Below are 23535 nucleotides of genomic sequence, written 5' to 3'. Positions count from 1 at the left end.
CCTTGTAGAATTCCCATTGGACAATTGACCCAACCTAACCACCTTATTCACTCACTCAAGTTGTACTCAGAGCCTACTATGTGTCCAGCATGGTGCTAAGGTTTGAAAATAACAAAACTGACACAGCCTGCTTAAATGGAGCTTACATTTGTCTAAAAGAAGACACTTAGCACACCCATAAACACTCATAAACCAAAAAATGAAAAAGACAAATTTACAGGGTGACAAATGCTACAAAGAAAACAGGGTGATGTGAAGGACAGTAAATGTCAGGAGCAGGGTCACCCATGCCAAGAAAGTCAGCCATGCCAAGATTGTGTGACTAAGACACTGGAGGTAATGGGGAACAGCAAGTGCAAGGGCACGGATGTGGGAATGAATTCAGCTGTGTGGTTAGAAATCCTGCTGCAAGTTGGGAGGAAATGTCTTCCTTGGGGCCCCAAGCCTTTCACCTCCTTTCCTCTCCCACTCTCGCCTCTCTTCCCTCGCCCCAACTGGCCTGGGATTGGGGGCGAGGGCCTAGGACCTTCCGTCAAAACAGAAACCCAGGTTCACATCTCAGCTGGGACACCTCCTCCACCACATTCCGCAGGACCTTCCTAAGCTGCTGCTTCTGTGAAGTGCAGGGCAAGAACAGCTCCTACCTCTCGGATATGGTGTGAGAATTAGCTGAGATCACGCCTGTAAAGCTCCGAGCAGAGCGTCTGGCCTGAACTAGCCAGCAGTGATCAGCTGCTGGCTCTCAGGGAGACGAAGGGACCCCAGCCCACTCCCTGGAGCTGTCAGGCGGCTGGTAACCACTCTAGCCACTTCCTTAGTTACTATTATTCTAGGTGCTTTGTAAATCCGAGCCCTCCCTTGGGCGGTTCCAATTTCCTGCGCTCAGCACTGCCTTGCGCCCCTCTCTGCCCCTCAGCTCAAGAAAATCCAGGAACACAGCGCGGATCTGGGAACTCAATTTGGGAGGAAAGAGGCTGCGATGGAGGGATCTTACAGGGAAAAGAAGACTGAAGGGTGTGAGGAGAGTCGCTTTCGGGGAGCCTGTCTACCCTAGCGTCGCCCAAAAGAGAGGCCTCGAACTAGGGCAGAAGAAAAGGTGGACGTTAGACCTTGGGAAGAACTTTCGTGCCTCCAGTCAGAAATGCGCAGTTTCAGCGGGCCACTGGATAGCCTGGTCTCTAGTCCCGAGGGTCTGGGCCAGGGAGGGCGTGTTCTGCTCCAGGTCGCGGGCATCCTGCCTGGCTCTGGCCCCCCAGAAAGAAAAAGCTGAGTCACCCTTGGTTGCAGGGTGCGCGGGACGTGTGCCTCCGTACTTTCTAGTGTAATCCCCGAGGACCGGGGCCAGATCCGCGGCTGCAGGGAAGGCCTCGGCTCCCCAGGGGACGGCAGAGCTGACCGCAGCCTGCCCGCTGACTCAGCTCTCCCCAGCCCAGCGGGAGAGGGCGTGAGGAGGGAGGCGAGGCCAAGTATAAAGCCCCGCACGCCTGGCCCTTGCGCAGCCTCTCCATTTCCGTCAGCACTGCGCCATCCACCTGGTGAATATTCCATCTGGGGCAGGGTCTTTTCAGGGCGGGGGAGGGCGACATGACGGAAAGCCACTAGCAACCCGGGTCCAGACCGCGGGGCCTTCACCCTTAACCCGGGTTGGATGGGCCTGGGCCTGACGCCGGAGGGGGTTCGCGAGATGCTGGGCGCTTGGTCCTGTCCTTCTTGCCACAGCGGCATGAGCTGCCTCACACTCCGAGAGGAAGAGGACTCCAGGGCCGCCGCGGTCTGCTGCTGAGTGATCATCAAGGTGGAACGCGGCGTGTGAGTGATCGCACAGACATGGCTGGGCTGGGCTGGGCTGGGGGCTCTGGGCTCCCCTAGTCCACGCTCCGAGCCTGAGACATCATCTCTCAGCCCTCCGTTCCCCAGTCTGTAAGGCCTGCCTGATAAAGACCCACCAACACAGGAAACCCTCTGGCCTCCCCCAAATCCCCAGCTGCCTCAAGACCAGTCATAAGACCGAGTGAGAGCTAAAAGGATAAAAGTGAAAAGGTAACCTTTGCTCCAGAGGCGGGGGCGCTGTGGGGCCAGCTTGAACAATGAAGAGGTTCCCAGTTTAATCTCCTCTCCAAAGTTTTTCTCTACAAAGTTAGATGGCTCTGTGCTTCCTTTAACAAAAGAAGCCAAATCTCTAAAAAAAAAAAAAAAAAAAAAAAAAAAAGCCAAATCTCTTCCACTGGCTCCACCTTGGTCTCCTAGAGCCTGGGGCCCTCATGCGAGCTGACTGTTGTTATCATAAGTTGCTATGCAGGTTGGGGTGCAGTAGGGTTCCTACACCTACTTTTGCAGACATCTAAATTCTTGATGTAGAAGCACTTGGTTGGGTGATCTTTGTAAGCTGGAAAATTCGGTCCACCCTAAGGGCACTGAGCTGGAAGTCTGGACCCCTCAAACCCTGTTCAGGGTTTTTAGCCCGAGAGGAGCTGGTTTGTCATGCAGTGGATGCGTCAGGGAAAGGGCCCGGGATTAGAGGAAAAGATCGGTTTCTCAATCTTTTCAGTCACAGCAACAAGGGGGAGGGGGAGGAAATAGTGCTGCTGGGCAGATGCTTCCCTGCTCCCCTTATCTTTCCCCAGGATGGCCTATGAGTACCCCAATTTCCAGGGACAGTAATTCATTCTAGAGAAGGGTGACCATTCTCGCTGGAGCGCCTGGAACAACAGTGGCAGCCACCACAGCGACCAGCTGCTCTCTTTCCGGTCTGTGTTCTGCGGGGTGAGCACGGCCCTCCCCCTCTTCTTCTGCCTCCAAGCTCCTGGATCCAGGCCCTGGTCCCACCATGCTGCCTCCAAAAGGACAACCACTTGCTGGGGGGGGGGGGTGTAAACACATCTCTCTTAGATGGGTGGTAGTGGCATTACTTCCCAGAACTAGAGGGCTGTCCTTAAGTTTGGATTGTGGGCAAAAGCCAGATGCTGAAAATCAGCACCACAGACAGCACCGAGTCCATGCCAGTCTTGAGATGCATGGGGTTTCTAAGATCCAGTTGTGGGCAAGAGTGAGAGAGCGCCTCTGTCATCACGCAGCCCTGTGAGGTCTGGGTGGCTGCTATTAGTGTGGAAATGGGGATCAGATGAGACTTAGAACTCAACCCAGGAATCAAGGCTTAGAAAGGTCAGTGTGTGTGTGTGTGTGTGTGTGTGTGTGTGTGTGTGTTGTGGTGAAAGGGTTGGTAATAAATTAAATACTAAAGGGGAGGATCTCACTTCCTATCTGTGCTGACTTAGGTACCCTACTGGTGAGGCCAGGGACTGGGAGGTGGAGGGCAGAGAGCAGGTGCTGACTTTGCCAAGCTTCTCCATTCCAGGAGACCAAGGAGCCTTTCAGGGGGAAGAACCTGGGACTATGGAAGCCCAGACCAAACCAACACTGATGTCCTGGCCTATCTGTTCTGACTCTGCCATCCAACCCATTAGTTGGGCTGCCCAGGGTTCTGGGCAGGAGATTGGGTTAGTCAATGAGTCCCTTAAGGAAACTGTCTTCATTAATGGACCAGACTTCTCTCAAGACTTCTATTTTTCCTCATGAAAAACAGGCCAATGTCACAAGATGCTTTCTAGCCCTGACCTGGAAAGGTCTTTGGGACACCCCCTCCAGTCTCACCACCTCAATCCAAAGCCATAGAAGAGACCAGACTGGGAATCTCTGAGCACCACAACTTTTCAGGCTGCTAGGAAGCTAATGGAATAACTGCCAGGAGTGTTTGTGGAGCCTGATTATCTGCACAACCTGTGTTGGCAGTGGTGTGTGTGTGTGTGTGTGTGTGTGTGTGTGTGTGTGGCGGGGGGGGGAGTGGTGCTGAGAATGTACCCATTAACACCTCTTTGGAGGGCTGACTTCTACCTTTCTGTGCCTCAGAACCACAGTGACAGCTGCATGACACTATTTGAGGGGCACAACTTTCAGGGTTGCAAGTTTGAACACAGTGATGACTACCCATCCCTATCCTCCATGGATTTGGGGCAGTAAGGATGTGGGTTGCCTTAAAGTCAGCTCTGAAGCTTGAGTCCTGGGACTGGAATAGGGAGATGAGAAGAACAGGGAGGCAATGGGACCAGGGAGGAGAGTGAGGAAAGGTAATGGGCATGCTAAAAGACATAGTAAAGGAGATGTTGAAGACTGGAGGACAGAGGGAAGAGAGGGGATGGGAGACTTGGAGGGAAGCGGAAGAAATTGAGATGGTGGAGATTGTCTGGGAGGGAGGGGGCAGGTCATAGGAGTCAGGGGAACAATATAGGGACAGGGGAAAATATTAAAAACTTGGATGAGGAGGCAGTGGTGGGCGGGAATAGGAGACATGGTCAGGAAGGTGATAGGAAGATGTGGAGCAGTGAGCAGGGCAGAAAGAGATCTATGTAGGAAAAACTGAAGCAGTGGTGTTGGACCTGGGGGTTGGGAACTGTGAAAGGCGGACTACTACTAATTGAGGACATTGATGGGGCAGGGGCAGAGCCTACTTACCATCCTTTGCCCTCACTGGTCTAGGTGGGTGGCCTACCAGTACCCAGGCTACAGGGTTACCAGTATGTATTGGAGCAGAACCAGCATGGCAGGGAGTTCCATACCTATAGTGAACTCAGCATGCAGGTCCATACTGGGCAGCTGTAGTCCATTCAAAGAATACAGCAATAGCCCTATGGCCCCAACACCTCTCCTGAAGACCCTCAATAAAGCCCCCTGAACCTGCCCTCTTGCCTCTTTTTTTTTTTTTTTTTTGGTGTCTTGCTTTGTGATACCTATCCTCATCTTTCTGAGGGTCCTTCCCTGCCAACCTGACTCTCCCTTCGGGCTCCAGGACCCTTGATTATGGAGCATAACTGAATTAGGATGTGTGTGGCTAGTCTAGCTGCTAGACTCATGGGGCTGAGAGGAAATTGCTGGTAAGAGCCTTGGGTATCCTGTTAACTACAACTAGTCCCACACCACTCCTTGGTAAAGGCCCATCAGCTTGGGATGGGTATTGTGGCCAAATGGCACTGTTGCTATCTCCTGGTTGGAGTGCGCACAGGTCCACAGCAGGGTTTAATGCTGCATTTCAGTCCTGGGCCAGGCACCATCATGCAGGGCAGGACCCCTGTGCAGGAGCTCTGTTGGGTTCTTCTTTAACCCCTAAGGCCTTTCCAGTCTTTATTGTCACCTACCTCCCTTTTTGGCTAGAGAAGCCTGCATCCTTTTCCCAGCCTTATAAAATCTCTGCCTTACAGAAGAGCAAGAGTGTGAGAGGAGGAATTAGTGGGAGGTTTCACTGGCTACCAGGACCTTCTAAGGGGGAGACTTCCTCTCTCTGAGCAGAGCCTCCAGACCCTTTGTCTGAATAATAACGATCCCTCACATTGTTTGAACTCCAGCATTTACAAAGCATTTTCATACCCCTCCTCTCTACTGTTCCAAACAACTCACTCTTCATTCTTCCTCTTCCTTCCCACTCTTAGGAGAACTGGTGAGCTGGAGAGGCAACCCCTCAGTCACTGACTACAGTGAGCCTGTGTTATGGAGCAGGCAGCAGAAGCCAACAGACATGGCAGGACTGAGTGTGGCAGCAGCCACCAGAGCCCCTGCCACCAATGTAGTTTCTTCCTAGTTTCCTCTTTTGTCCAGGTAACAACACCCTCAGTCCCACATAGGCAGGGCCTCCAAGGCTCTGGGAACTCCTCTCATTATGTCCCTCCCTCAGGAATGCTTGTGTTTTCCAGCCCCTAGTGGGCTTATCAATGCAGAGGGGTGGCTCAGATCATTGCCCCAGCCGAGGGGAGGCGATGTTGAAAAACAGTCAGACTTGGACCTGGCAGGCCCCACGGGTCCAGCTGTGCAAAGTCAGGCATCTGCTCCCTGCGGGAAGAGCCCTGAACTAGAAGTCAGAACACCAGAAGTCAGACCCAATCACATACCACCCCTGAGCTTCGATTCCCTCTTTTGTAAACTGGGGCTAGTGATCCCTGCCTTATCTGTGTCACAGGGATGTTTGCAGGATTCAATGAGAACCCCCTGAAAATGCTTGTGGTGTTATGGAAAAGCACTGGGGCAGTCCATTAGGAGCCTCCTTTCCTTCCCCTGTCCCCCCATGGATCCCAGAGTTAGGTCCAGAAACCAAGGGTCAGAGTTCTAGATGATTGCAGATGATTCTCCTAACACACTGCGTGCTTCATCCATTTCACCAATGAAGAAACTGGAGCTCCGCTGAGAGGGAGAAGCCTCAGTGAGGCTACCCACTTAATTGGTGACTTGAACAAGGGCTTTTGACCCCAATCCATGCTAAGTGGAGGCTGACCTGAGCTGTGGCTTAAAGCCTCAGGCCTCAGAAAAGCTCCAAACCTTTCTGGGCCCCAAAGGAGCCTGGGGTTCCTGCCTAGTCACACAGGCTTCTAACTGTCTCTTTGGGGGATAGTAGCAGTAACAATAGCTAAATGATTAGAGAGAGCCTTGTCTGAGCAGTCACCATGTGTTGTGTAAGCCTTATAATCCTGTGTAATAGGTACTATAATCCCCATTTTACAGATGAAGAGACTAAGGTGGAGTGGTTATGTAACTTCTCCAAAAGTCACACTAGGAAATGAGACCCAGAGTTGAACCCAGACAAACTGGCCTCAGAGCCCAGCAGCCCATCTCCCCACTCCCTGTTTTGGGAAGCAGACAATGGGCAAAGGGAGATCTGGTCTCTACCATCAGCTGAACTGTTCTCTCTCTGGGAACGTCTGTGGCTGCTGGAAAGAGCAAGATGGCTTCAGAAACTGGCAGTGTGACCCTGAACAGGGCACTATCTGTCTCTAAGTATCAGTGTCCTCACCTGTACAAGGGAGTTGGGGAAGCTAATATTTGTAGCAAACTTTTGTTCTCCCAGACCTGGGGGTCGGACTCTGCTCCCCACACTGACAACAAAGGTGTGGGGGCTGCAGAGGCCCATTCCAGGCAGACTGATGGTTTGCAGGACCCTGTGGGACCTGCACCCTGCGTGGAACTTGCTCATTGGCTGCACTCAGCCAAAGGCCAAAGGGGGTGGAGGAGGACAATTCCTTACTGGTGCAGCCAAGATCCAGATGGGGTTAAAGGACAACTCTCATCTGCCACCCCCCACACACACCTGTCTACCCTCTACCCTCCCACTTATCCCTCATCCCACACCCACACAAATTCTTCCTGCATCCCACCTACCCTTTTAACACCTGAGTCCTCAGTGAGGCAGCGGCTTAGAACCTGAAATGTTGACCCATCACCAGTTCAGGGTTGGGATGTCTGGATAGACTGCTCACTCTGGGAAGCCTCTCTAATTGAGAGCATTAAGGGACTGAACCTTGGTGTCTCCCAGCTGTGACCACCTGCTCCTTATTTTTCTATCTGGGGAAGTGATAAGAAAACAGGAAGAAGAGGGGTTGTGCCCCAGGCGGTTTGGCTCAGGGAATGGAGCATCAACCCTCGGACTGAAGGGGGAGGGTATTTGATTCCAGTCAAGGGCACATACTCAGCTGCAGGCTCTATCCCCCGCCTGGTGGCCCTGGTCATGGTGCATGTGGGAGGCAACCAATTGATGTGTCTCTCTCACATTGATGTTTCTCTCTCTCTGTCTCTGCCCCCCCTTCCACTCTCTCTAAAAAAAGCAATGGAAAAATACCCTCCAGTGAGGATTATCAAAAGAAGGAGGGGGGGGGAGGAAGGGGGAGGATTGGACCTTAGGCTGTACCCTCAAGGCCCTCCGCTCCTGTGAAGCCCTGAGTTTGGTCCTCAAAGAGCATCCCAACCTCTCATCTTTGCTCCCACCGGATTCCACATCCCTATACTGAAGCCCCCATCCTTGTCCCTCTAGGATCCTCTGGGGTCCTGGGACCCTCTACTTCCCCCTAGTCTTTGACTCCTACACTCCTCCATGGCTCCTTTGGATCTTTACACCCTCCACCAGTAAAGACAAACACTCTGGCAGTAACAGCAAGAACCCACCACGTTAGACTTTCCAGCCATTCTCAGTCAGGCACCCCAGAACCAGGATCCTACAGAAAACTTGCCCATTCTAATCCATGTGCCCTGGAGTTCCAGGCCTCATTACCTCCTGAGCTCAAGTAGTGGGAGAAAAAGGCCTCAAGAGTACCAATTCCAATAGTAGCCACCAGGCCATTCATGGCATCAAGTGGCTCCTGGCCCAGAACCTTTAGCCAGCACCCCTCCTTGGGAGCCTATCCAGAGTTAGGAAGACCCACAGGTGCCCAGAGCCTCCAAGCCACCTGGGAACCACATCAGCTTGGCTAATACACAATCAGCATCTTTGCCGCTTTTCCAGAGTGGATTTCAGCCTCCACTCCCCCTGAGTTGGGGGCCTTGTACAGTACACAACCCTGTTTTAGCCCCTCTACTCTTGTAAGAGCAAGGTGCCAATTCCCAACTGATTTAGGGATAACCAGGATGGCAGCAGTTGATGTAGGCTGGGATAACACAGAATGGGAAGACTGGGAGAGGGGTCATTATGGTGGAAGTGGAAGGGGGATCATGAGCTTACTGTATGCCACAAATTAATGGGGAACAAATTAATGAGAAAATGAGGAGAGAGACAGGAGGGAGAGAAAGAGTGGAGGCAGGAGGAGAGATGGATGTAGGAGAGACTAAACGGAAGAAGAGACCCAGAAAGCAGGGAGGGGCAACCCACTAGCAGTTGTGGGGAAGACGCCCAGCGCTGGCCCAGAGGCCTGGGAGCCCTGGAAAGGCAGACAGGGGAGGAGATCGGGTCTCCAGGAAAGAGCAGAGAGTGGGAGAGGAGGAGGAGGGAGAAGGCTGGGGAGGAGGGATTCGGAGATAAAAGGAGCTACGGCTGCCCGGCCCGGGAGCGCAGCGACAGGAGAGAGGGAGGGAAGCGGAAATTTAAAAGTGAAGATGCAGATAACGCAGCCTGGAGACGGGAACCCGGGTGGGGGTGGGAGGAGGAAGCGGGAGGAGAGTGAAGCGGTGAGGGGGGCAGGAATGGTTGGGTAGCAGGAACTGTGGCCCTGAAGGTCCGAGGTGGGGCCGTGTACTCCACCCCACCGATGTTTGCTAAGAGTCAGGGAGGCGGAAAAGAAACGCGCTCCTGACCCCTGTCAGAGCGCGAGGCCCAGGCCCATCCCCCGCGCGTCTCCGGGCTGCGGGGCGCGGGGGGCTGCCGGGTGCGCTTGGCTGCAGCACAGCGTGTTGGAGACTTTATTGCGATGGGGCGATAAGAGGGGCGGGGGCGGGGTCCCGGGGGCCGAGGCGACAGCGCTTTAATTAAAACGGAAATTGCGGCCCCTGCCCGCGCCTGGGGCCGGAGGGTTCCAAGCTGCCTGGTAGCTGGGAGCGTGGCTCCAGGACCCCCTCCATCCCCGCCTCACCCGGCCAGCCCCCTCCCGCCAGGCCCTGCCGGACCTGGCGCTGTCTTCGTCTCCCAAGTACCCGCGGTCGCATCGGGCGGGGATCAGTACCCCAGAGCGCAAAGCCTGACGCGTCCCCCCTCTTTCACCCCCCCCCCCCCCCAACCTCCCACCACCCAGCCTCGGGCGGCGATGAGACAGAGCGGCGCCTCCCAGCCCCTGCTGATCAACATGTACCTGCCAGGTACCAGGGACCAGCTGGGGGCTGGAGGCACCGGGACCCGGGGCTGGAAGTCTAATCTGGGGCGTGGGAAATGGATTGTTGGGGTCCAAGGGAAGGGGCGCAGTCCAGAGATTCGGATCGTTGGAAGGACTGAGCAATCTAGGGCATTGGAGGACGGTAAAGACAGATGGAGAGCTTTGGGGCTTTCCTGTGAGGTCTAGAAGACTCGAAGTGAGCAGATTGGGAGACTGGGAGGCCGAGGGCGCCAGCTCGGGGGCTGAAAGAGCCTGGAGGGGGAACAGCGGTCTTCGATGTGGCGGGGACCGGGGCGCGTGCAGCTCTGGGAGGTTGTAGTCCGCCGGGCGCCGCCCCTGCACCCTCGTGGCTCCTCACCTCCGTGCTCCCAGCGTTCCCACCGGCCCAGCCTTCCGCCCTCCTCTTCTCTCCGATGGGCTCCCGGCGCTCCGGCTCGACAGGCGCAGTCCCGGCTCCTCCGCTTTATAAGGCTCCCGCCGGCCCGTTCGGAAAGCGGATTTCCTTTTTCCTGGACGCGTTTCCTGACTTGGGCGTTATGGAGGGGCTCGGCGCGGCGCGCGCCCGGGCCAGGCTCCGGGAGGAGGAGCCGGGCAGCTGGGGCCCCCAGCCTCACGCCGGGAACCACGGCACCCCTCCTGGCGCCTTGGCCCCGGGGCCCTTTGGGTCAAGCCCACAACCTCCGCCTAGGTCCCTCTGACTGTTTCCTTCTGCTGCCACAGATCCGGTCGGAGAAGGTCTCTTCAAGGAGGGGAAGAGCCCGGGGTGGGGGCCGCTGAGCCCTGCGGTACAAAAAGGTGAGCTGGCTGGTGGACGGGGTGGGCGGGGGCGAAGTCAGAGGACGGGAGCCAGGGCATCCACCCAAGAGAAGGAGAGGCGCCGCCGCTACCAGAACCGAGGGCGGAAGGGATGTGCACTGCAGGGCTCCAGGAATCGGAGGGTCCGGGCATAATTGTGGGAAGGATGGAGGGCGGGGGGAGGGGGGCATTCACTTGGCCTGAGCTCCTGCATCTTCCAAGTCTCAGCGCTGGACTTGCAGGCCAGGGCTGAGGGAGAGGATCCTGGCCCCCACTCACCCTTTTGGGGACAGGGCTGAGGCTCTTGGCATCCTCTCCTTGCTAGCAACAGGAGCACAAGGCCCCCGCACCACTGGGCAAAGAGACCGGAAGATTTACTCCCTGACCACTAGCACCGCTAGCACCTGGGCCAGCGCCTACCTGACTCACTGACCCCCAGCGGCCAGGCTTTTCCCACCGAGTCCCCTGGGCCATTGCTGTGGATTCCTATGTTCAAGGCCAGCTCTCCGCAGGTGGCTGCATTACCTTCTGCTTTGCCTTGCTGGTGGGACTTGACTGGCCTTCCAGGCAAAGCCTCCCTACAGCTCCCCATCCAGTCGGTACCCTAAATGTCATGGTTACAGTAATCATAAAAACAAGGCTGGCGACAGTTTTATTCAAAAGGGAACAGGACTTCCATCAGGACTGTGTTTCTAGGCCTCTGGTGGTGCTCAGCATCTGTACGAGCTGCACATTTTTACCCAAACCCTCCTTTGCTTCTGACCTAAAACCCAATGCTCCCTACCTGGAGCCAGGCAGCTCCTCTCTGGACTCTTGTGGAGGGATTGGGGGTTGAAATTATGGGGAGCAGCGTCTGGGTTCTGAGCGAGTCATTGAAAAAGAAAAAGAGGTTCCCCGGGCTCGATAGGATGAAATCAGACTTTGAGGAAAATCCATTTTATTTTAAAAGGGGGGTCGGGGTGGGTGTATATCAAGATTTGTCTCCGCTTGTCTGATTGAGGCTCCAAGACAGGGGAGTGGGAGCACTGGGGCATTTGACTCTCCTCACACTAATGTCTGGGGGGAAACCTCCTTGTCGCTTCCAACAACCCCAGAATAGGGAGAGGGCAGAAGAGCTTGGAGGTGAACCAAAGATGGGAGAAGGCAGGGAGCTAAGTGTGGCTGTTTCCCGTCTCACCCCCTCTCCTCAGAGCTGTGCACCTCCCCGGGGAAGTCTGGCAACTTTGCAAGCCAGGAATCCCGCCTGTTCCGAAAAAGAGGCCCGGCCTATTCAGCGCCAGCGCAGCGTTCTGCGCACCAGACCGTGGGAGGAGGAGGGGGGGGGGAGGAGGAGGGGGGGGGAGAGCCTTCAGAGGCCGCCCCTTCTCTCATGCCTAGGGGGCCCCTGTCCCCATTCCTGTCTGAGTGGTTCCGCAAAGAAACCAGCTACCACCTCTCCCCCACCTCAGGCGGCCAGCGGAACGACTGTATGCCTGGGCGTTGTCCAGTGGCCCGGGTGGTCCTGTTGCACGGTCGTCTCCTCTCGCTGGCTCTCGGAATGTGGTCCAGCTGGGATGGGGCAGTGTAAACACCTGGGCAGGCTACCCTCCGGTGGTTGTGCAGGCTCTGCTCCAATTAGGACTCTGGCCCAAGTGGCCACAGGGGCTGCTAGCCTGTCCTTGCTCACCTTAGGGAGCCCACTGTCTTGCTGCACGGCTGCCTCCATGCAGAGGAGGTGATGCTTCATTCACCCTTGCTCCCAGTTCTCACAAAGCCAGGCGCTGGCGGGGCTGCGTCCTCCTAAGTGCGGGCTGTGTTTCCATTGTGGGAAAGCGCGGTCACGACTAGGACAGCTTTGCTGATCAGCCCCTCCCTGGCCAGCCGCTCCAGCTGGGTCGGTCTCCCGTCTCCTCTCACCCCTTTCCCCACCTTCAGCACCCCCCCCCCATCCCGCCTGTGGCTGACGACCCCCTCCCCGCAGGCAGTGGGCAGATCCAGCTATGGCAGTTTCTGCTGGAGCTGCTGGCGGACCGTGCCAACGCAGGCTGCATCGCGTGGGAGGGTGGCCACGGCGAGTTCAAGCTCACGGACCCCGACGAGGTGGCGCGACGCTGGGGCGAGCGCAAGAGCAAACCCAACATGAACTACGACAAGTTGAGCCGCGCGCTGCGCTACTACTACGACAAGAACATCATGAGCAAGGTGCACGGCAAGCGCTACGCTTACCGCTTCGATTTCCAGGGCTTGGCGCAGGCCTGCCAGCCGCCCCCGACGCACGCCCAGGCCGCCGCCGCCGCCGCCGCAGCGGCTGCCGCAGCCCAGGACGGCGCGCTCTACAAGCTGCCGGCCGGCCTGGCCCCGCTGCCCTTCCCCGGCCTCTCCAAACTCAACCTCATGGCCGCCTCTGCCGGCGTCGCGCCCACCGGCTTCTCCTACTGGCCGGGCCCGGGCCCCGCCGCCACCGCCGCCGCCACCGCTGCGCTCTACCCCAGCCCGGGTTTGCAGCCCCCGCCCGGGCCCTTCGGCGCCGTAGCCGCCGCCTCGCACTTGGGGGGCCATTACCACTAGACAGGCGGCGGGGTGACGCGAGGCCTCCCCCAGACGCCCAGACCCGCGCTCAACCCCATCTACGTCCTGGGGAGGAGTCCCCACGCCTCCCCACCGTTCCTTTGACTTCAGATTTGACTCCATTCGCCGCACCCAGCCCCCGGGGAAGGGATCTGAAACCGTCTCAATCTTCCTTTAACAGCTGATTCCCCTCACCCCGCCTCCCAACTCCTAGGGGAGGGTGACTGTGTCCCCCCACTTCCTCTAACGTCCATCTTCTTCTAGACCTCAGATCCCTGAAGGGAGGTTTTCGGGCTTTCCCTGTCGTTTCCTCCCCTCCACCTGTGCTTAGGCCTGGCTCCTGGAAGCCCCCTCCATTATGACCCCTCTCTTTTGAATTCCAAATCTTTTCTCATTTTTTCTCTTCCCCTTGGAGCTGCCCCGACCCCAGTATGGTGGAGGCCTCTCACAGTCCCACCTTCTCCTCCCGGGCACTTCAGCAGGCTTGGTCAAGGGCCACTGCCCCCGTGACTTACCTAGGCGCTTTGGGGCCCCTTCCTCCCACCTCTATTCTCTCCGCTGGACCGGCCCGGTGTGTTTCTATTCCCTTCCAGACCCATTAAAGCTCCCAAGTTCCCTGCTGCCTCCTCTCTCAATTCCTTGCTTCACCAGAACCTTGTTTCAGGGAGAAAAGAAGTGGGATGCCCAGCATAGGCCTGAGCAGAAAGGCCTGCCACAGAAGAGCTGGAGAGAGTGAGGGCAAAGAGGCTGGGGTGCTTGCTATTGGAGGGGAGGGAGGAACCCATGGTGATGGGCCCAGCCAAGAGGGAGGTGCCATGTTCCAGACCCCCCCCCCCCCCCACACACACACACACTCACCTTGCAGCCGACCTCAGTCTGCCTCACCCTGCCTTCCACCCACACCTTCACCCTACTTTATCCCAATTTCATCCCAACACACATGGTCATCTCACCGTTTCCTATCTCGCCCATCCTTCACCTGCCCCTCATCTCATCCTAAACTCCATCCTACTTCGTCTCATCTCCACACAACACAAACTCAACCTTTCCTCAGTCTCTCCCGTTTCATCCACTTCTAACCCTCACTCGGACTTTCTCTCTCACCCTCATTCACAAGCCCCGCCCTGCCCACACATCTCCGTGGTTTTCTCTGGATCTGCCGCCTCATTTTCAGGAGGGACCCCTCCGCCTTCCTCGCCCGGCTACTTCCAGCCAGGGCTTGTGTACCCACCCGCCTTCTTGCAAGTGGCGCGCGCCCTCTGCTGGTTGGAGGAGGGTCAGTCCGGGCCATGTTTTGCAGCTAAACCTTGGAAGGCTTTGCTCTGGGCGAGGTGTGTTGGAGCCTCAGGTGTGTCTCCCCGCTGCACCCCGCACTGCCCGCCCCCCCACCCCCCGACCGAGGGCTGGAGGACGCCGACACTTCAGAAAGGAGGGAGAAAAATAGGGAACCCCAGCTCTGCACTCCAGGTTCGACCTCAGGAAGTCTGAGAAGTGAGTCAAGTGGGTCCTTCTTCTGGCTGGGTCCTTTCCCTCACCATCTAGAGGCCCTTCTGAATGCTGCTCCCAAGGGGACCATGGCTCTTACGTTCTCTCTGCGCCTTTTACAAAACGTATTGGCAGGAAAACTGCCTTAAACATGTTGCCATAGGTGGAAACAACACCGGGGAAGGGACCTGAAGTGATAGCCGGGACCTCGAGCTGCACAACTAGGCAATCTCCTTGCTCCTCCTTCGTCTTGGTTCTGGTGTTTCTTTCCCAAGGGCACATCTCTTCCTGGACCAAAGGCTCCTCGCTGGTTGGTGGGAGAATGCCTGGGCTCCCACAAGGCAGTTAAGGAGATTTCCCTAAGCCTGTGGGAAGGAAAGAGAAATGTAGGTGGAAGGCTGGACAGTTAGTACAGCCAGAGCCTGAATGCCCCTTCCCAGAGGGCTGATGAAACCAGCCAGGTCCACAGGGAGTCTTGCTTTCTTTTCATTTTATTTGTCTGGCTTTCCAAATAACACACACTCGGCATAGAAAAGTTGGAAAATAAACACATAAGGCCCCATTAAACATTAGTTGATGAGAGTGTAATGAAGAATGGGAAAAAGTCACCTACAGTCCCATTATACAGAGGCTACTATTCATATCTCTTTGTCATAATTTCCTGCCTTTTAGAATGTAATGGTAGTCTGCTCTAGTCGCCTAGCATTTGGGGTGGTATGTTCCACGTCATGTAGACATCATGGGTGGGAGGGTGGGCTCATGTATTCCAGGGAGCAGATGAGCCAGGGAAGGAGTCCTTAGTGACTTGCTCTGATTGGTTTCTCCATAGTCCTCAGTGGCCTTTGGTAACCTTGCTTGTAATGTCAAACCCTCCCCCAACCCCTAGAATTACACAAACCCATGTCTCTTCCAGTAATGCGTGCTCCATTCAGCCAAGCTCCACTTGTGTCTATGTGCAGATGGAATCAAAAGTCCAACTAGCCTTAGCTGGTTTGGCTCAGTGGATAGAGTGTCAGCCTGTGGACTGAAGGGTCCCCAGTTTGATTCTGGTCAAGGGCATATGCCCGGGTTAACAGCTCGATGCCCAGTAGGGGGCATGCAGGATCAGCCAATCAATGATTCTCTCTCATCATTGATGTTTCTATCCCTCTCACCCTCTTCCTTCCTCTCTGAAATCAATAATAATAATAATAATAATAATAATAATAATAATAAAAAACATGTTGATTATACCCATTTTATTTGATTTGGTTTGCTGCAAGGGAACAGCATGTGCCTAAAGAATCCATCATGAAAGGCTGCTCCATAATTGTCATTCCCTTCAGCATCGACCAGCCCAGAATAGATACCTGCCCTGTGAGCGCAAACCATCTCCCACCAGTCTAATCCTCCAACTCTGCACCCCAGTTCTCCTTCCATGAGTCAGAGAAATTCCTTGAGTTTCTGTGAGGTTGGGGGAGAAGAAAGTAGGTAAAAGCTAAAAAGCCAGACCCCGAACATTGGATTCCTTTTTCTGGAAGAGGAGGCCAAGTTGCTTAGCAATACGGCAGGAATTTGTCAGGAAGGCTCTAGGCAGTTCTGTCCTTTTGCATCCTGCTGCAGGGAGAGATCTGGGGTGACACTAAGTGAAGAAATTAATGGGAAAAGTGGGGAAGGGTCACAGGCTCGGATGGTAATCTTTGGGCCTCATCCTCCATTCCTGTGATCACCTTTCCAATCCCCTAACTCCGTGGTCGGCCAACTGCGGCTCGCGAGCCACATGCGGCTCTTTGGCCCCTTGAGTGTGGCTCTTCCACAAAATACCATGGCCTGGGTGAGTCTATTTTGAAGAAGTGGCGTTAGAAGATGTTTAAATTTTAAAAATTTGGCTCTCAAAAGAAATTTCAATCGTTGTACTGTTGATATTTGGCTCTGTTGACTAATGAGTTTGCCGACCACTGCCCTAACTCTTTCACTTTGGTTTTCTACCCTTGACACACAGAGGCAGAGAGGCAAGTTCTAGGGTCCGTCTTGCACACACATCTGTGCAATGGTCACACTTGTGACCAAGTACCTAAGGGCCAGACTCAGGACCACCTTATAATGTGTACCGTGCTTTACAGCTGACAAAGCACATCCATATGATTTCACCTGATACTACAACAGCCTCTTTAATTCTATGTGACAGATGAGGGGGAAAGTCTCAAGGTTCCACAGTGAGGGAATAGCAGGATCCAGATTTTCTACAAATCTCAGCATATTTCCATTACGTGTTGTAGCATGGATCTTAGTCCAGGCATTAGTACACACTATTCCATGTGCTCTCAGTTTGAAGTTTTTTCATGCCTAGTGTCCCCAGATGCCCCAAGGTACCTCTTCCCTCCCACCAGTCACAAAGCAGGTAAGTTGTGATGGCAGAGTTCAGCTGTTCTTCCCTGCTGGCCACAACCAGACTGGGGCAGGGGGATCCCTGGAATGGAGAGTACCAAGAGGGGCCTGGCCTTCTGGCCCAAAGGCCTACAGTCTGTGCTAGGCCAGGCTGGCACAAATATCTACACACTAGCAGCTGAAGCAAGTCTCCTGGCTGGCATTCCAGAGAGAGGCATGTGGGTCCTGCTGGGACCAAGTCCTGGCAGCAAGGAGTAAACATAAGTCACCCAGTCACAGATAGCTCATGGGAGGCCCAAGCTTCCTTGGCCCCGTGCTGCCTCAGGGGCCAGCAGAGCTGGTCAGAGCAGCCCCAGGCTCCATTCTGGACTCTGTAGTGGTCCCTTAACCCCTTTGTCAATATTTATTAAAAGTGCTGACTACCAGAGCAATGGTTGTTACCCTAGCAACAGTTACATTGTCATTCCTATCATAGTCATTAGATAGACACAACAAATCCGAGATCCTTGTTTCCATCTGATAGATGAGAAAATGAAATTCAGAGAGGTTGGATAACTGTCCTAGGTCAACAGTTAGTAAATGATAGAGTAAGGACTCAAACCTCTGACTCATAATCTTTTGTTCATCACATCACAATATCTTTACATGTCAGAGGGGAGAAAGGAGTCCCGGGGAGACATTCAGCCACCCTGTCCTCTATTCCCAAATTACACACACCAGGAGCATGTAGGCCAACATAGCTCAGTTGGTGTTCTACACTGAACAGCCAATTTGAGTATTTTGATCAAAGTTTTATTGACATCCAAAAAATGGTGTTGTGTATGTATAGCCAGATACACAAAACAGAATATTCCGTTTTAAAAGAAATAAAAAAGCAGCTGGCGAAATATGAGAAGAATTTCCATAAATTGTGAACAAGGCAAGGATGTCCTTTATACCCCTTCTGACCTGTCATTATTGCTACCACTAAACACTCTACTAGAGTAATAAGATAAGAAAAGATATATGCTGTATGCACATATTGGAAAGGAAGATATTAAAATAGACTTCTTGCAGACAATATGACTGCCTACATAGACAATTCAAGAAATTCAACTGGAAAACAATTAAGATTGAATGAAATGAGTATATCCAGTAAGATATAAGATTAACATAATTTATACTTAAGGTTCTCCTATAACTCTGTAAAAAATAATGGGAAAAGTGGATTTACAACAACAATTAAAATATACTCTCAGATAAACATAATGAAAAATATGGAAAACATTTAAATGAAAAAGCTATAAATCTTAACAATGGAATGTAAAAGAAGACCTGAATAAATGGAATAATTAGCATGTTCCTCAGTGGAATGATTCAGTATTGCAAAATGTCAAATCTGTTCAAATTGATCTATAAAAGTGATACAGTCCCCAAGAAATTTTATGGATATTGACAGGCTTGGTTCTAAAGTTCTTCTGGGCTATGTTTAAGAATAGCCAAACCAATTTTAGCAAAAGATAATGAGTACACTGTAAAACTACAGTTATTAAAGGTGTGGTTTGGCCCTGACCAGTTTGGCTCAGTGGATAGAGCGTCGGCCTGCGTACTGAAGGATCCCAGGTTCGATTCCGGTCAAGGGCATGTACCTTGGTTTCGGGCAAATCCCCAATAGGGGGTGTGCAGGAGGCAGCTGATCGATGTTTCTAACTCTCTATCCCTCTCCTTTCCTCTCTGTAAAAAATCAATAAAATATATATATTTTTAAAAGATGTGGTTTAGCAGAAATAGTCAAGTAGACCAATGGTGTCAAGGAACAGATCCATGTATATGTGGGAATTTCATAAAAAATGAAGATGGTATTCACTGGGGGAACAGGAAAACTATTCAAAGGTTGGTACAACTTACTATCCATTTCTTGCTGCATACAAAAATAAATTCCAAAATAGATTAAAGAATAAAATAAAGATACTGTAAAAGTACCAGAATAAAATTAAAAAACAAAACCTAACCTCCAAATCCAGCAAAAAAAAACAAGGCATTCAAAAAGAGAAGAGAAATATCAAACATCTAGGAGGAGTTATAGTTGTGTCCAAAAGATATATACACACATATTTAGTTGTGTATTTATTGGCAACCAAAGATAAGCATAGAAACTGTCATCATTTACCCATTTCATATTTCTGAGACCCTACTACATTGTCAGGCAGTGTGCTCATTGTTTAAATAAAAAATGTGAATAAGTTAACGTGAAGAGAACAATTTATTATTTGAATAAGGAAAAATGGGTCTTCTATGGCAGTTATGTGTTCTTTGAATGGTCTTGTATGGATCCTTGTAAGGGTGTGTACATGTGTGTGTCCATATTCTGTGTATGTGCGTGCACCATACGTGTGCTGTGTGTGTACATACACATGCTTGCTGGGCTAAATAAGTGTCTAACTGCTCTTGTCCAGCAAGGGACGTTCTTAAATCTGAGGAATTTGGTAACAGCTTGGGGTGGTGGTGGAAGGGAGTGAAGAGACTTTGAAGATGTGTGAGAGAGGAGTGGGGCAGGGCTCCTTTTGTTTTAATCCTCACCCAAGGATATTTTTCCACTGATATTCAGAGAGTGGAAAAGAGAGGGAAAGACAGAGAGAAACATTGATGTGAGAGAGACACATTGATTGGTTGCCTCCTGCATGAGCCCCAACCAGGGCCTGGTCCGGGGAGGAGTTAGCAACCAAGGTATGTGCCCTTGACTGGAATTGAACCCGGGACCCTTTAGTCCGCAGGCCGATGTTCTATTCACTGAGCCAAACAAGCTAGGGCTGTGTTTTTCCTTTTCCAGACACTGCTCGGCCTCACATTTTTCTTCTTTCTTTCCTTCTTCCCTTTCTTCCTTCTGTCCGTCCTTCCTTCCTTCTTTCCTGTCTTTTTCTTTCTTTCATTCTTTTTAAAAATTTTTAAATTGATTTCAGAGAGGAAGGGAGAGGGAGAGAGAGATAGAAACATCGATGATAAGAGAGAATCATTGATCAGCTGCTTCATGCACACCCCCTACTGGGGATCAAGCCTACACTCCAGGCATGTGCCCTCAACTGGAATCGAACCTGGGACCCTTCAGCCCGCAGGCCGACACTCTATTCACTGAGCCAAACCATCTGGGTCTCTTTTTCTTTATTTATTAATTTTCTTTTCTCCCTTCCTTCCTTCCTTCCTTCCTTCCTTTCTTTCTTTCTTTCTTTCTTTCTTTCTTTCTTTCTTTCTTTCTTTCTTTCTTTCTTTCTTTTTTTGTCATCATCATCATCTTCTTCATCATTGTCATTATCATCATTACCAACTAGAAAACTCAGGAAAGTACTAAAGGAGTAAAACTGATCATTTACAATCCCACCATATAGAAAGTTGGGGGAGGTAAAAGAGGGTAAAGTGGGTCAAACATATGGCGACAGAAGCAGACTTAATTTTGGGTGGTGAACACACAATGCAATATACAGATTAAGTATTATAGAATTACTAGAAGCCCGGTGCACGAAATTCGTGCACGGCGGGGGGTTGTCCCTAAGCCCAGCCTGTACCCTCTCCAATCTGGGACTCCTGGAGGGATGTCCGACTGCCCGTTTAGGCCCGATCCTGGTGGGATCGGGCCTAAACGGGCAGTCGGACATCCCTCTCACAATCCAGGACTGCTGGCTCCCAACTGCTTGCCTGCCTGCCTTCCTGATTGCCCCTAACCGCTTCTGCCTGCCAGCCTAATCACCCCCTAACCACTCCGCTGCCAGCCTGGTTGATGCTTAACTGCTCCCCTGCCAGCCTGTTTGCCCCCAACTTCCCTCCTCTGCCAGCCTGGTCACCCCTAACTGTTCTCTCCTGCAGGGTTGATCACCTCCAACAGCCCTCCTCTGCCGGCCTGGTCACCCCTAACTGCCCTCTCCTGTAGGGTTGATCACCTCCAACTTCCCTCCCTTGCAAGCCTGGTCCCTCTCAACTGCCCTCCCTTGCAGGCCGGGTGCCTCCCAACTGCCCTCCCCTGCTGGCCATCTTGTGGTGGCCATCTTGTGTCTACTTGGGGGCAGGATCTTTGACCACATGGGGGCAGCGATATTGTGTGTTGCAGTGATGGTCAATCTGCATATTACTCTTTTATTAGATAGGATAGAGGCCTGGTGCACGGGTGGGGGCCAGCTGGTTTGCCCTGAAAGGTGTCCCGGATCAGGGTGGGGTTCCCTTGGGGTGTGGGGCGGCCTGAGCGAGGGGCCTGTGGTGGTTTGCAGGCCGGCCACGCCCCCTGGCAACCCAAGCAGAGGACCTGGTATCTGGGATTTATTTTCTTTCTACAATTGAAACTTTGTAGCCTGGAGCGGAGCCAAGCCTGCTGCTCCCTCCGGGGCGGGGCAGCAGCCATTTCTGTGGCAGTTAATTCACCTTCTACAATTGAAACTTTGTAGCCTTAAGCGGGTGAGCCCAGCCAGGGTGTGCGGAAAGCTTTGCTTCCCTGTTGCCGCCGGCAACCCTGGCCTGCTCTCTCAAGCTCAATTCTGCCGCCATTTGTTTGAATTTGTTTACCTTCTATAATTGAAACTTTGTAGCTTGAGTGGAGGCTTAGGCCTGCAACGGCTATGGAAAGCTTGGCTTCCTCTGTTACCTGGGAAACCTTGCTCTCTGTGGCTGTAGCCATCTTGGTTTGGGTTAATTTGCATACTTGCCCTGATTGGCTGGTGGGCGTGGCTTGGCTGGTGGGCGTGGGTTATGTAGTGGAGTGATGGTTAATTTGCATACTACCGTTTTATTAGAGAGGATACACTCGAAACTTATATAAACTTATTAACCAATGTCACCCCAATAAAATTAATCTTAAAAATTTTAAATTAAAATAAAATTCCACCACTTAGAACTATTAATATTTTAATAAACGTCCTAAAAGTTCCTACTGCTGCACATGTGCGCCCACCTGTGCACACAGGCACACACACAATCAGTAATATACCTATTGACTGCCTACTGTGTGTCCAGCACTATGCTAGGTACAAGGACTCTAGCAGTGAACAAGATAAAACTTTATCAGGTGGTGACAAATGCTATGAAGAAAAATCAGGAATATGTGATGGAGGGTGACTGTGGGGCAGGCTGAGATGAATTCATCAGGAACAGGGACTATTAAGTAGAGATTTGAATGACAAAAAGAGGACAGCTATTTAAAGGTGTCTCTCTCATATTATTTTTAACCTGCTATTTTCACTTTTTCATGGTAATTTTTCATGCCAATAAATATAGACTGATGCATAATTTTCAATGTCCATAATATCCCAATGAATATTGATTTATCACAATTTACTTAATCTCCTATTGATGTATCCATTTTTTATCATTATAAATAATGTTATGGCCCCAGCTGGTTTGGCTCAGGGGATAGAGCATTGGCCCGCAGACTGAAGGGTCCCAGGTTCCATTCTGGCCAAGGGCACATGCCTCAGTTGCAGGCTTGATCCCCTGTCCTGGTCAAGGTGTGAGTGGGAGGCAACCAATCGATGTCTCTCTCCAACATTGATGCTTCTCTTTCTGTCTTTCCCTCTCCCTTCCACTCCCTCTATAATCAATGGAAAAATATCCTTGGGTGAGTATTAAAATTAATAAATGAAGTAAGTTATGATAAGCATCCTTATATCAGGTTTTTCCCTACTTACCTTCTTAGGGTAAGTTTCTGAAAATGTGGTAGCTGGTCAAATAGCCAAGTTGCTCTCCAAAAAGACTAAACAAACATGTATGTCTACAAGCAGGGTGAGGAAGTGTACATTTCCCTCAGTTTTTTCGTGGTTTCAAATGTTCCATTTTATAACATTTGTCAGTATAAGAGATTCAATACCCCATTACTGTTTTGATTTGAACGTCTTAATGAACGTCAATAATGAAGTTAAGTATATTTTTATGTATTTATCAATTATTTACATTTTTTGTGTGACTTACCTCTTTACGGTTTTAAGTATACATTGAAAATATATTGTGTTGTAAATACATACTCTTGGCTTGTCATTTGTCTTTCAATCTTGCTTTGGTTGTTATTTTTCTTTCTCTATTTCTCTTACTTACATTCAAAAGCTCAAATGGAGTCAGATGAATCAATCTTCTCCTTTAAGATCTCTCTATCTCTAAAAAGATGTTCTCCATCCAACCCAAGATGCAATAATAACAATACAATAAATAACTCATATTTTATCCAAGTATTTTTATTTAATATTTGACTATATAGTCATATATTAATTACTATTTTCTAATTATGAAAACAACATACTCATGCATTTTTATTTAAAAAAATTAAACTCCTCATAGTGCCCCATGTCAGAGCAAACTGTGGCCTTGAACCATTGTCTGGCCTCTGCCCATAGGCTGCAGGCATTGAAGTGAGTTACACAGTGGGAAAAAATTTAAACTCCACAGATAAGGTGAAAGTCCTCTAGACATTAATCCCAGTTCATTCCCAGAAGTCACTTTTTAAGAGTGATGTACTAGTATATCTTTCTCAAGCTTCTATTGTGCGCGCGTGCGTGCACACACACACACACACACACACACACAGAAATTACAGTTTAGTTTGATTTGTTTGCTTTTGCATAAGTGGTATTATACTGTATGTATTGTCATGCAACTATTAATAATACAATATGTTTTGGAGATCTTTCACATCAGTGCATACAGTCCAATCCACTCTTTTTAACTGAATACTACTAACCATAGTATTCAGTAATTTGGATGTCTCAAATTTTATTTAACC

The 23535-nt window shown here is 51.4% G+C and overlaps 1 protein-coding gene across 1 annotated transcript; it reads left to right on the top strand.

Moving 5' to 3' along the window:
* Positions 1-9545: 9545 nt before the first annotated feature.
* On the top strand, positions 9546-12953 carry FEV (FEV transcription factor, ETS family member; the record flags this gene model as incomplete). Its single annotated transcript, XM_079782571.1, has 3 exons — positions 9546-9597; positions 10332-10406; positions 12367-12953. 3 exons carry the CDS (start codon positions 9546-9548, stop codon positions 12951-12953), a joined length of 714 nt encoding a protein of 237 aa, XP_079638697.1.
* Between the last annotated feature and the right edge of the window lie 10582 nt (positions 12954-23535).

Source organism: Cnephaeus nilssonii (assembly GCF_951640355.1).
Source record: "Cnephaeus nilssonii genome assembly, chromosome: 10".
Lineage (NCBI taxonomy): Eukaryota > Metazoa > Chordata > Mammalia > Chiroptera > Vespertilionidae > Cnephaeus > Cnephaeus nilssonii.
Note: the sequence above shows the minus strand (reverse complement) of the source record. Positions and strands in the feature narration are given on the sequence as shown.